This window comes from Hakea prostrata, chromosome 2 (assembly GCF_041222555.1).
Source record: "Hakea prostrata isolate BN-2017 chromosome 2, UWA_Hpros_2, whole genome shotgun sequence".
NCBI classification, from domain to species: domain Eukaryota; kingdom Viridiplantae; phylum Streptophyta; class Magnoliopsida; order Proteales; family Proteaceae; genus Hakea; species Hakea prostrata.
Window position 1 is genome coordinate 62,542,944 of NC_142601.1, and position 13,917 is coordinate 62,556,860.

A 13,917-nucleotide genomic window follows, 5' to 3' on the forward strand; every position below is an offset into this window, starting at 1 on the left:
TTTCTGGGTAGAAGGTGACTTCATCATTGTGCAAATCTCTTAAATTGATCGAAAGTAGTATTGATACGGAGGAATTATGATCAGACCGGGTTCATACCTAGTCCGACCCTCGACCCCGGTCGAGACGGAAAGAACCGACTCGCTCCCGAGTGAACCGGATCCAGAAGATGGCTTGCTGAAGAAGAAAGCTTATTCGGCCGCAAGCGTGCCCTAATCCTACTTATGGATTAGGGTAATCACCCTAATGATGGCAGACTCGAATTGATGGCTGCGGATAATCATTATCGAAGGGATAAACATCGTATAACCTAAAGGTTATCTCAGGAGTCCTCTACTAGCCCAAACTAGTAGAAGTCTATTGCTCAACGGATCTCACTGATAAGATCCAACGACTATCCGAAGAAGGCTCAAGTGCATCCAACGAATGAGATTCGAAGGTACACTCTATATAAATCTCACTACCAACAAGGTGAGGGGATCGAAAAGAATACTATTTGAGACTCAAGTTCAGATACATTTAGCCTTCGGAAGGTGGACTCCCGACCCAGCGATCCGGCTATCTATATCACCTTTCCCGTTCTTCATTCCTCAGCTCGGCGCTCCAATAGCGAGCCGATTTTGGTGCATTAAGTTCATCAACTCTAGACATTAAAAATTTCAAACCTGACAAGAAATTTCAAGAATTGTTTTGAGTTTTAGCTATGGATCATAATGATTGGTTGAACTAGAATGAGAGATCTTCCTCTACTGTTAATGCACTAAGATACCTGAAAGTATGATCATTTTTAGACTTTTTTTTGCTGATAGGACATCCCAACTATTTTTCTGACTTAAAACAATTGAGTTACTCAAATGGTGAGGCGATGAAAATCTCTAGAATGACATAATATTCACATAGGGTAGTGGTAGCGAATGAGGATCATGTCGAAGTTATTGTTATGGGATGTAGATATAAGAAGAGGGGAAGGAGGTGCTACGGCGAGTTGCGTGCTAGTGATTCCGATGAAAAGTAACGAATTGATCGATTTGCGGTAACTGCAATTTACCTATTACAAATGATAAGATTTTGATCAAAGGAGGAAGGGACACTATAATTTATAAACTATGGGTTCAAGACTACATCATTTATCCCAAATGTTAGTCTATCACCGCTAATTATTGTGTTTCTATGTTAGAAAATTGACTTGTCAACTAATCATTGGTTGATATATATATATAGTTAAGTGGATGCCATTTCACGTTAGGATATTGTATGATTATTACTTTCAAATTACTTATAGAGTTTGGATCCTCTTCTTAAATGGATTCTATCAATGAACGTCTAATGAGTTATAGAATTCAATTAATCCAATCCAATGGTCGGATGAATCCCAATGGATATCCTTGGATTAGAATACTACACGCAAATCCCAAGGGGTGGCTCAGTTGGCAAAGCTCAACGCTTCCACTTAGGAGGTCAGAGTTCGAATCCCTTTGGAGTCAGGGGCGAAGCCTTGCCTATATTAATTATATAAAAAGCACCTTGAGGATGAAGTCGTAGTGCGCCCAAACTAGTCCCGGATGAACATCATTTAAAAAAAAATAAATAAATAAATAAATACTACACGCAATAACCCCAGGGGTGGCTCTAGGGGCGGACCTATGAAGGGGCCGGAGGGGGCCATGGCCCCCCGGATTTTCAACCATTAAAATTTTATCCATATTCCCTACATTCCTTTAAGTTTCGTGTTCTCTTCCCACAGTGAGATGTCACTATTCGACCCCCCCAATATTGAAACAATTTTAAAAAGTAAAATGATGGGTATAAATGTCATTCCTAATAAAAACTAATTTATCAATCCCTATTTACCCCCCCCCCCCTTTCATTTTTTATTCCTATTTAATCTCTTCCTAAACGGTAAGGAGTTTTGGAAAAAATCTTATTAGGTATTTAAAATTCAAAATGTTATTTCTAATTAAAAACTTCTTCCTATTATTCTCATCCCCTCCCTATCCTCTTTTCCTATTTATTCTCTCCCCTATAAGCGGGCTTAGAAAATTTGAAAAAATCTACTCCACAATTAAGTTTATTTCCCTTTCTCAATTATTCATGTTCTTTTTTCTTTCTTGTTATTCTTTTAATTTGATTTTATATTCTATGTTTATTTATTTCTTCGCAATTTTTGTTATTTGATTCTGTATTGTGATAAAATCCTAAATTAGGGCTAACAAAAATTAAATCCTCACCTAAAAAATTGTTTGGTTTGACAGGTCAAGTAGTATGTGTTTTTTCATATCGTTGCTTTAATTTTACCATATTTTTCGAAAAAAATATCATTATTAATAATTTATCAGTTCTTTGAATGTGTTGCCCACAAAATATATGTGGGTCTATTCTTTAATTTAGATAAAATAAACTTTCTTGTTTCTTTGCCCCCCAATGAGGAGGTTACTGGCTTTCATGCCCCCACGACCGGGTCCGCGGGTCGGTTAGCAAGAGCCCAACTTCCCTAGGAGGAGGTATTGGGTTCGGGCCCCTCGGGGCCGGGGCATTAATTATATTAATTATAAAACTCGCCTCGAGGATGTAATCGTGGTAACTGAATTTTAACCATTAATTTTATAAGATCTAACTGAATATATTTGTACAATTTTAGTCCTCACAATCATGTTTATTTAAACTGGGAAAAAAGAAAAAAAAAAAAATCTTTGGTAAAATAAAAAATCGAGGAACGCAATAAAATATACTTACTCACAACGATTTATGATACTCGGAAGTCGTTCTTTTCTAAATTGGGCAAAAAAATTAAATCTGCATTTTGACATCAAGTAGTATGTGTTTTTTCATACAGAAAGATCTAACCGTTTCTTTGAATGTGTTGAAAGATAAAATAACTTCCTTGCCAAAGTATCTTCTCACAACCTATTATATTACTAAACCTGAGGCGGTATAAGTATAACATACGGATGTCATAGGGATTAGGTGACTTTGTCTTATAGGGATTAGGTGACTTTGTCTTCCATTTGGTTTGTCCATTTCTGCTCTAATGTAACTGTCCTTCATTATTGTTGTTTCCATGAAAAATTTTCCATTAACCTATCTATTCAGCTAGTGTCATGCTTGGATGATGCCCAAAATGGGCTGATAAAGAACCTCCAAACCATTTAACTCTTGCAAAGTGAGAGTGAAAAAAAAAATTTGGTCAACATATTCTACCTCCTTTCCACAACAGGGGCAGCTAGAATTAATAGGAATGTGACGATGATGCAAGCCTTTTCCACAATGCAACTCCATTTGCCACAGCTCTCCAAAGGAAACTTTTTATTTTGGGAAGTATGTGACAACCCCAGATGTTCTTTCACACCTTTTTCGAAACCACACCAAGCATCTCATCCTGATGAAGTTGGTTGTAGCCTTTCTTTCATCCCTGATCTTTTCATTCATTAGAAGGTGATGAGTAGACTTAACTACAAAAAAAAAAACCTATTTTTTCTCCTGCCCAAACCAGCTTGTCTTCACTTAAGAAAATTGGAAGATGAATGCTCAATACAGATATGAGTACATTAAGGCCTTTGTTTTGGGGTGTCAGAACAATTTGCTAAAAAAGGTTGAATTTGGCTCCGCCCATGGTTGTGGTGATTATTGACTCAAATCCTAAGTTCCTAACTCTATTGGGCTAGTTTAGAGTTGCTCAAATTTTACAAAATTTTCATTATAGCTATCTAGCGATTAGGCCGATTAATTCGAGTCTAAATATTTTCCACTTAATCTGCCGACTACCGTCAAAACATACTTCTACACTCACATATAAGGGTGTCAAAACCTAACCCGAACCGTTAAAACCTGACCAAACCGGCCCGTTACAGCCCGGCCCTGCCCGAACCGAAGCTTAATGGGCTGTGTTTGGGCTGAACAACTTCAGCCCGCAATGGTTCAGGCGGTGTCGGGTCAGCCCGTGTGTGGCCCGCTAGCCTGAACCGTTTGGCCCAAAACTAGCCGGAACCCAAACCAACCTATTAAACCCGTTATAAATAAATGAAATAAATTAAATTTAAATGTAAAAGACAAGAAAACCCCCAAGTGTTCATTTATTTTCCTTAATTGTTTTGCTTTGGAACATGCAAACAACAAGCCAGTCAAAGCCTTTGCCATTTGAAAGATGGGTTTAGTGAATATTTAGCAATTGTATTATCATTTGAAAATCTTTAAATGCTTTATTTTGATCCATTTTTACAAGTATTAAGAAGAGGGAGTAGAATAAGCAGAGACAACCCATTAAAATTTATCAAGATGCCAACTTTCATTTGTATATATTAGTTCTATAATTTTTATTTCTTTGTAAAAAAAAAGTTTTTGGTTTGAACACCGAACACAAGAGACTTGGAGAGAACTTAATGTTTATATGTGTTTACATGCTCTTGATAAATTCCACACATCAACAAAGTATTCAAAACATACCGCTAGTAAACCCGAACCGTTAGTAAACCCAATTTTAAACCGTTAGCCCAAACCGTTAGTCAACCCAAACCCACCAGCCCGAAACCGTTATTTTCTTAATGGGCTGTGTTTGGGCTGAGTGTTTTTCAGCCCGAAACTGTTAGGCCCGGCCCAACCCGAACAGTTGACACCCCTACAGTCAGATGAGTCATAGTGGGACCCACACTCACAATATATACCAATGTTTGACAGGACCATATGGAACCCACATTCGTGTGCGTTTACGTGTTGCTCCACTGGCTTGGTTACCCTGACAATCGAACATGTGTTTGTTGTTCGAAGCAACCGGTCACGCAGAACCAGATAAATCCGGGCCCTTATCAAAATTCTAGTGAGAAAGGTATATCGAACCAAACTGTCTCGAATTCTCAGGATGTGTACCTCAGCAAGGGCCACGGGCAATGGCTTTGCGCCAGTTGACACCTCTCTATCCTCTCTTGAACACCTCCCATTTTATAAGATTCTCGCGAACAAGTCTTCCATTTACATCCAGAGTGTTCTATACATCTCGGAAGAGCTTCTCTGTTGCAACGATGGCTTCTACTGCGCGGAAGGTAATCTCATTTGAGTTCTTAAGCTGCGCCTGTTTTAATTATCATTGCTATTCACTAAGAGCCTGGTGTGGTTGTGGATTAGGTGTTGGTTCCTGTTGCAAATGGCACGGAACCTATGGAGGCTGTGATCATGATCGATGTCCTGCGAAGAGGTGGAGCTGATGTCACTGTAGCGTCCAGTAGAAAAGGAGCTTTGTGTTGATGCTTGTCACGGAGTGAAACTCGTGGCGGATGCTTTGATTTCTGATTGTACCGGAAAAGGAAAAGATTACGATCTGATTTCTCTACCTGTAATATCTCTGGCTATTGTTTTATGATTTCTCTACCTCTTATATTTATGGCTATTATCTTATGTTTCATCGTCGTCAAGCTTTTCCCTTGTTTGGAATTCAACTTCATTTTATAGAGTTAGGGTTCGAAACTGGTTTAACATTTCAGGGAGGAATGCCCGGTGCTGCTCATCTTCGAGATTGTACAATTCTTGAAGGCTTGATAAAAAATAACGTGGACGATGGACGACCTTTCGCTGCGATTTGTGCCGCCCCCGCTGTTGCGCTTGGTTCTTGGGGTCTGCTGAAGGGAGTGAAGGTGAGTCATTGGTTGATTAAACTGTCACATGATGTTGATTTCCCCGTTAATCATTTTGGTTTATGTTTTGATAGTTATTGATACCTCTGATGATTTGTCGGTTACGGGTACTTTTGGCAGGCGACTTGCCATCCTTCGTTCATGGAAAAATTAGCATCGGCTGCTGCTACCATAGTAGAGTCGAGAGTCCAGAAGGATGGTCTAGTTGTGACCAGTCGTGGCCCTGGCACGTCTATTGAGTTTTCCCTGGTGCTGGTTGAGCAGTTGTATGGGAAAGGAAAGGCTGATGAAGTTGCCGATGCAATGGTACGTAGCTCATCTTTCAATATTTTGCTTTGTTAATAATCGTCTCAGGGGAAATGTCGGGCTTAAAAGTTATGAACATTTAGTTCTTACAGATCTTGATGTAAGAAGCCAAGAGCGACATAGATTGAATAAAATGCTTGTCCATGCATATGGTTATAAGGACGATACAGTGTATAAAATTGCTAATATTGGGCTTCAGCTGCTGGGTTTTGGTGTTTTTGGGAACATGAAGCAATCAACATGAGTAACTAATGCTAGGTGCAGTCGTTATTGTTGTCTTCCATTAGCGAATTTGCCGGAAGAGACCAATTCAGTGAGTGCAGTCGTTTATTGGGAAATCCTGAACCCATCTAATTCGAGATGGCTACATGAAGCCTGTTCCACAATCACACTCGTATGGTTACTCTTTTTACCCAGGGAATCTCAGCCTTCTCTTATCTCCTACCAGTTTGGCACCATTGGTTTATTCTTACTGGTGCATATGCTCATCATTATTGAAGAAGTCTGAGCAACTCCGTTTGACCTTATCATCAGTTTTTACCTGTTGGTGCAAGTTTTAGTTCTCTATAATTTGGGTCCTTTTTTTTCCTTCTTGTTGCTCTATGTATTTGGTTACAATTCATAAAGGTGATAGTGAATGAAGTCAGGTTACCTCCATGGAATCTTTAGTGTATCTTTGAGCATGATACTGTTACCTTCAGCATAGAAACCATTTAGGCAGAAAGTGTTAGTAATATTCCTAATTTTAATGACAGGAATCTTATGATAGTAAACACATGGGACGTGCAGTTTCATAGCACTGCCTGCTATCTTTTTACCATTTCTAGTAGAAGTAATGTAAAGAAATAAATAACTTAGGCCGTGTACTTGTATGACTTCAAACAGAGCTGGTTGGAAACCAAGGATCCATGTTTGGCGCTGCCATTTAGTTGAGATAAGGCTCTCCTGTTGCTGTTGCTGTTGCAATTCTTTTCACAAATAGCCTATCCTAGCTCATAGAATTCTTATCCCATTCTGTAAAACCTGATGCAGGCAAGGATCAAAGAAACCCAGTTTGTGTTGTGGAGTTGGTCCCAAACTATATGAAATTGACTGGGAGGATTCAAAGAGCTGATTTCCTGAACTCAAAGAGGTCAAAAATGCATAGAACTTGATTCTATGATTTGAATGTTTTTAGAAATTCAGATTTGAATAATAGTTTGACATTATATCAAAATTAGGATAATTTGGTGACTGTCGGTTTGATCAGAATCCTATTTGGACTTGGAAACAAGTCTGGATTTAACTCCAATCGGATCTAGAAATCAGTTAAGGAAAAAACTAGAAAACAGTTCTTCTTCATAGTTCTAGTGCCAGAAATGGTTAAAGAGTTAGCAACTAAATCTGAGATGTCTCAGATTAGAGACTTTCTGAGTGGAGACTGAAACCAAACATGAGGTTAATACTAGACCATACTGGGTTTTGACCATATATGAATCATGTTTTGATTGAGAATACTGGGTTTTAGCCAGTTTGGTAGTTTCATTCAGTTTGAGTTGCCCATGACATTTCTAATTTGGATCAGACAACTCAAAAATCTTGGTTTAGACCAGGGTTGAAACTGCGCTGGAACCTGGAAAATCTTGGTTTTGGCAGTAGAACCTTTAAAGTCAGCAATATCAATATCATCAAACAATAAGAAGAAAGGAAAGGAGGAATGGAACCTATGATAAAGAGAAGGATGGAAGATTGTCTAGTTTAAATCAGTTATTACTAGCTTGTGATGCTTATATGGACCTTTAAAGTCAGCAATATCAATATCATCAAACAATAAGAAGAAAGGAAAGGAGGAATGGAACCTATGATGAAGAGAAGGGTGGAAGATTGTCTAGTTTAAATCAGTTATTTCTTGCTTGTGATGCTTATATGGACTAATTTTATCCTTTTTTTTTTTTTTAATCTTATATGATTCCTCATATAAACTATATGAAGTGATTTTTAGAATTTCCAAACAACCAATTTAAGATGCTAACAAAACTGATTCCTGTCATCAATCTTAATAGAGCAAGAAGTCACTACTATTTTTAGACTATCCTCTTAACTGGTGAATCATCTGATTAGACTCCTCTTGGGCCTCCATTATTAAGGTTCATAAAGAAAGAAATGATTTGCATTAAGTGACTTTTAGTTTTAAGAAATTTTGGTTTACATTGCCTACCTCAGTTGTATACTTGTATTCTGATATTCAGTATAAAATTTGATGTGATGGTCTCTGATGGAAATCAGCTGTTGAATTCTGTTTGTGGAGAGTTCAAAAAGAGGAATACTCTTTTAAGGCATCATTTGTTTGCAAGATAAAAAGGGTGGAAAAAATAGACATGTGAGACCTGAGGGAATAGGAAAGGAAAGGAAAGGAAAGGATTTTGTGAAAAAGTTGCAAATATGTGTCCCACTTTAGTTATATCCCTCATTTTCTCACGAAGTCTCACTAAATATGTGGGACTTTTAAAAGAGGTGGGGGCGGGAAAAGTGGGATGTCACATCAGCAGACAAGCTTCCTTAATTGAAGGAAAGCCTGTTTGCCCACTCCACCCCATTGAACCAAATAGTTATAAAATTTTGTGGAAAATGTTACTTTTTTCCACCCTTTTTCCCCATCCCACTTCAAATTCTTCAAACAAATGGTCCCTAACTATCTGCTATTTGAGATTCATCTCAACCCTTGTCATTTGACTCATTCTCAATAGCCATGAGATAATCATGTTAGGTGATCCTTTTGTCAATGATGCTGCTATTTGATGTGAATTTGACAAAACAACACTCAGAAATTCAGTTATGCATTTAAGGTAAGGAGAGGTTACCTTCTTGAAGTTCTAGTCTAGTTTGTTTGAAGTTCTCAAAAGTACATTCCGTCTTCTATTGAGAGTGCTTAGTTATAGCTTCTAAGATAGAAGCTTGACATCTGGCTATGAAGAACTTCAAGTTGGTCTTGCCTCTGCCTTTTGTTTCCCAGTGGACATTCTACTTATAGTTTCTTGGTTGCCTTTCATAGAGATAAATCTCTGACAAGGCTCAAAGTTTCCACTTTTAGCCCAGAATCATGCATTTAAGCTTTGAGCAGGACTTATTGCCTTATTGGTATTGACATGCATGTACCAAGCTGGTGAAGGGTGGTTTAACTGCTGTCAGACTATGTGCTCAAGTGCAAAACATTCCCCAACTGATGGAAGACCAAGGGTCGATGTTTATTCCAGAGTGATTCTTGAGATTTTGCCAATAACTGCAAGCTTTTGGTTAAATCAGTTGATTTCTTGCCTCCTTTTTGCATTCTTATGCTCATTCAACCCTTATACAGTTGCAGTTCGAAGGTAATGTATCCCCATCTCCCCCCCCCCCCACCAAAAAAAAAAAAAAAAAAAAAATCAGCTGGTGACAATGACAGTCAATTTCAAACTGGGCAGGGACCTGAAAAAAGAGTCAAAGAGCCATTTTCTGGGCTTTGAAACATTGGTTTCAGAGTGCCCTGAAAAATCACAGGCTTCAAAACATGCTACTCTTTTGTTTCAGCAAAAGGTTAAAACCTAAAAAGTGGAAGTTTGGCTCGAACTGCTTTGGAGTTTGTGATGAACACTCATAACCCATGGTCCACTGTGAATCAGAATAGTCTAGGAAAAATTATTTTCCATCTGTGTTACACTCTGAAGATGGTTTCTCCTTATTGAAGAGGATACTCATGATAACGAAGTGTCGTGTCCCTGGCAGTAGATTGTTTTCTTGAGATAATGATTTAGATTTTCTTATTGCTTCTAAAGTTGGAGTCTAGTTCAATTTCTCTTGCAGCTTCTTTCTTTGTTGGAGTTTTTGACTATCTCACTACTTTGGCGTCAGTTCCTGACTGTTGTTTGTCAAGTATCATTGAGTGCTGCAAGACATTTCTACATGCAGGCGCTTGTTTCTCTTCTCCAAAACTGTTTTTATTTTCCTGTTCTCTTACTCAATCTTAGAAGTTTCATTAATAGGGTTGTACTGGGCCCCCCATTAGAAACAAAGTTCACTAGTGCTGATTAGTTTTGGAGCACATGTTGAATGATTGAGTACATGATCTATGGTGGATCTGATAGTTGAGGAGTTTTGCAAATTTAAATGTATCGGAGACCCCTCCAGTGGGACATGGGATTTCCATCTTGTTGAACAATCAACTTCCTGCTTCTTGATTGAAAAATTTGTTCCATTGGAGGTCTAAACCTGTCATTAAGACTGCAGATGTTTTGCAAAGCAATTGTTCCTCTCAGGGAAAAGGGTAAAACATCATCAATAATCTGTCTTTTTTGTTGTTTATTAGGAGTTTGAATTTGCGTCTTTTTCCACTTTGTGTGACACGGTTGATTCCCATGGTTTTGATGAATTATCATCTGCACTACTAAATATTTTCAATTCTTTGTGTCACTGGAATGGTGTTGGTCAGCATGATGCTCTCTAACACCCCCCCCCCCAAAAAAAAAAAAAAAAAAAAAAAAAAAAAAAAAAAAAAAGGCAGAGAGAGAGAGAGAGAGAGAGAAGAAAAGAAAAGAATTTCTTGGCCAATAGTTCCATTTTTCAGTTTGTGCTTCTTCTATTGGTGCCTGATCTATATTTACCCGTTGTCTTGATAAAAGTTTATCTTGCTTCTGACAAGGGGATGGAAAATAACTTTCTGTTTGTCTGTAGTTTTCTTGGTCATTGGAATATTTTTTTCCTTTACATTGATGGTCGTTTCTTTCCAGGTTATACGACCCAATCATGGGGATGAATACCACATAACCGAACTGAATCCAGTGGAATGGAAATTTGAAAATACTCCCCAGGTCAGATTTGGATGTTCATCATACTTCAAAATGTCCTTTCACTTTGTTTTGTTTGTCCATAGCATATTTCCCCATATCAATTGTTGTGGGAGATGATGATTCAACATCTTCCTGATGTGTTCTTTCATTGTTCTTCTCCCTGTTCCGCTCATGGTTTTGGTGGCAAATCCATTATTGAGAAGAAAAATGAAGAGTTGCATCAACTTTGGATTGTTAGCATGTTTCCCTTGATGGCTTATTTTCTTCTTCCTCCAGTTTTCTTTTGTATACCAGCTTTGCCTTGTTGCGTAGATACAAAACTACCATATGTCTGGAGGAAGAGCTGGAATATTGAAAATTGCACTTTTTTCAAGACGGATGTTATTACTTGCAGACGTGATATTCTGTTTCTTGTTTCCTTGTCTTTAGATCCTTGTGCCAATTGCTAATGGCTCGGAAGAGATGGAAGCTGTCATGATCATTGATATTCTGAGGCGAGCGGGTGCAAAAGTGGTGGTTGCTTCGGTCGAAGATAAACTAGAAATTCTGGCCTCCCGGAAAGTGAAGATAGTGGCAGATATGCCCCTTGAAGAGGCTGCAAAGTTGTCATTTGACTTAATCGTTCTGCCTGTAAGTTGGGTCACAAGTTGACCTATCTAAAACTTATCCACTATATTATTCGTTTTGAACTAATTTTGAGCCTTTGCAGGGTGGGCTTGGTGGTGCCCAAGCATTTGCTAGTTCAGAGAAACTGGTAGACCTACTAAGAAAGCAGAGGGAATCAAATAGACCATATGGCGCCATATGTGCATCCCCAGCTCTAGTACTGGAGCCTCATGGTTTACTCAAGGTATGAACCATGTCTGTTTTAGTCATCTTTGTGCAGAACTTGTAGGTTGAACATGCAAGCTGACATTGTCTTGGATTTTATAGGGCAAGAAGGCCACAGCTTACCCAGCCATGTGCAACAAACTTTCTGATCCGAGTGAAATTGAGAATAGGGTTGTAGATGATGGCTACCTTATCACCAGCAGGGGTCCGGGGACTTCCATGGAGTTTGCGTTGGCTATTGTGGAGAAGTTTATGGGACGTGAGAAGGCATTAGAACTTGCAAAGACAATGGTTTTCGTGCACCCCTAGAGTCTTCTCTGAATTAGTTTTGCCCTAGTCGCACGAGTGAGCTCATAGCCATAGCGTGTTAGTAGGTCAAGGTTGGGTAGAGATTTGTGGAAGTCTAGACTAGAGTACCAGGTTTGATCCTTCACCAGTTCTCTGTAAATGCACTAGTGCTGCTTTCTTATGTGAAGTGGCTGGCTGGCTGGCCTCGGTTGTGATTACACCCAACCTTCCAAGTTGTGCTCTTTATGCCATGGTGGTTCTTGCTGCCATGGTTTTAGTGTGTAGTATCAGAATGGTCATAGATGACGCATGAAGTGATATGGATGGAGTTAGCTTTGATGTTCCATAATACTGAAATTTGGTTTTTATGATCCTTCGTGTTCTTTTGGTTTTCTCTTCCTGGTGGAAAGAAACTTCATTACGGGTGTCAAACACCCAAGCTTATAGAACGGACAGAATGTTCTGTGACTATGGAGCGGCGTTGGTTCATGACTGTTGGTGGACACAGCTGTATCTCGAGACCCAGGACCAGAAGAAATTTGTGATGGGGTTCCACCGTGTGACTTGTTAATTTAATTCAATCTGATGGAGGAAATTCTTCCTTATTGACAGTTTGAAGGAAAAATTTTAAATCTAAAACAGCTCAGATTTATTAGGTCAACTTACTTCCTTGAATAATTGTCCAACTTATTTCTATTGATCGTAAACATCCTACTTATTTAATATAAGATAGGTCAAACAATAATTACAACTATTAGAAAAGGTTGTGTGGAGATACATGTTAAAAGTACACGCAGGAAGATCTGAATATGGAAATAAAGATTAAAGCATCGATAAATGGTGATATTGTTGGATACATCAGCATGTCAAAGTTTAGATATTTTTATCAAAAATAAAAATAAAAATTAGACATTCATGTCAACCGACAACCATATGATTGCTCTTAAGAATATGGTGGAAGTTCATTTCCAACGGCTCGAATGAGAAAAAATATTATTCAGACTGAAAATCATTGCAATAAAACATGAGAGAATTACTTTATTATTCCTTGGGGATAATTACTATTGGCCTTATAATATTTTTTTTGAATTTATTTATTCAAATTTAAACTTTTTAATTAATGCCCTTCTTGCTGTTAATTTATCTAAAAATTCAAAAATAGATTTTACTTATTTATACTTTATATTAAATTATATTACTACTATTAGTAATTAAGAAAAAATTACTATAATTAAATAATCTTATTCTCCAATCAAAATAAAGAAAGTAAATAATGAAAAATATATATTGTTTTTAAAATATAAGAAATAAAAAAATGGTAATTCTATATAATTAATAATTTACCTTTTATTTTAATTTGACATTATCAAATTTAAGAAGTTTTTATTATTAATATAATTTCTTTTGTATGTGAATCCAAAATGATAAGTATACACGTGTAAAATTGATATTTTATATAATTTGTTTTTCCTTTTAAATGAGGAAAATAGTGTCCTTTTGGTTTCTTAATTCTAAAAGGTAAAATAGATATTAAATATTTAACTATAAAAGTCTCTTAACACCGTTAAAATTGAGGGGAAGTAATAATGATTTCATAAAGAATAGAGTCATTTTAGTAATTAAGTATTAGTACATGCGGCAATAGTAATTATCTCTATTCCTTTTTATGGTAAAAAAATTTGTAGATTGATGTCAAGTTGAGCTCCACCTCATTGTTGATGTTAGGAAATTCCGAAACTTCCTTCCCTTCTTCTTCAAAGCTTCATGGATATGCTCTTTTAAACAAAAACAAAAATAAATTCAATATTTTTCCATAGAATTAATATTCTACATTATCTTACCAAAAAGTTATAAAACTAATCCTATATAAACACTATAGAACCAAGTTGGAAGTTTTTTAAGTCAACATACTTATTTCAATCTTATCTTTTATTGTCTGTTGATTTTTTCTCTCCATAAATTAAGTCAACTTTTAACTTTGTTTTAAAAATATGTGAAGTTCATTGTCCATGTAGGTAAATATTTAGAATATTGGTGCATATGACATAAGAAAACTTAGAATCCAATAACT

At 37.2% G+C, this 13,917-nt stretch overlaps 1 protein-coding gene across 1 annotated transcript; it reads left to right on the forward strand.

Moving 5' to 3' along the window:
* Positions 1-4,831: 4,831 nt before the first annotated feature.
* LOC149025522 (protein DJ-1 homolog A-like) lies at positions 4,832-12,836 on the forward strand. The gene is given in 9 exon segments (XM_089145736.1): positions 4,832-5,031; positions 5,114-5,209; positions 5,211-5,321; positions 5,470-5,619; positions 5,740-5,925; positions 10,668-10,748; positions 11,157-11,357; positions 11,437-11,577; positions 11,661-12,836. Coding segments are annotated over 9 exon segments (1,326 nt in total). The 5' UTR covers positions 4,832-4,878; the 3' UTR covers positions 11,868-12,836.
* The last annotated feature ends 1,081 nt before the right edge of the window (positions 12,837-13,917 follow it).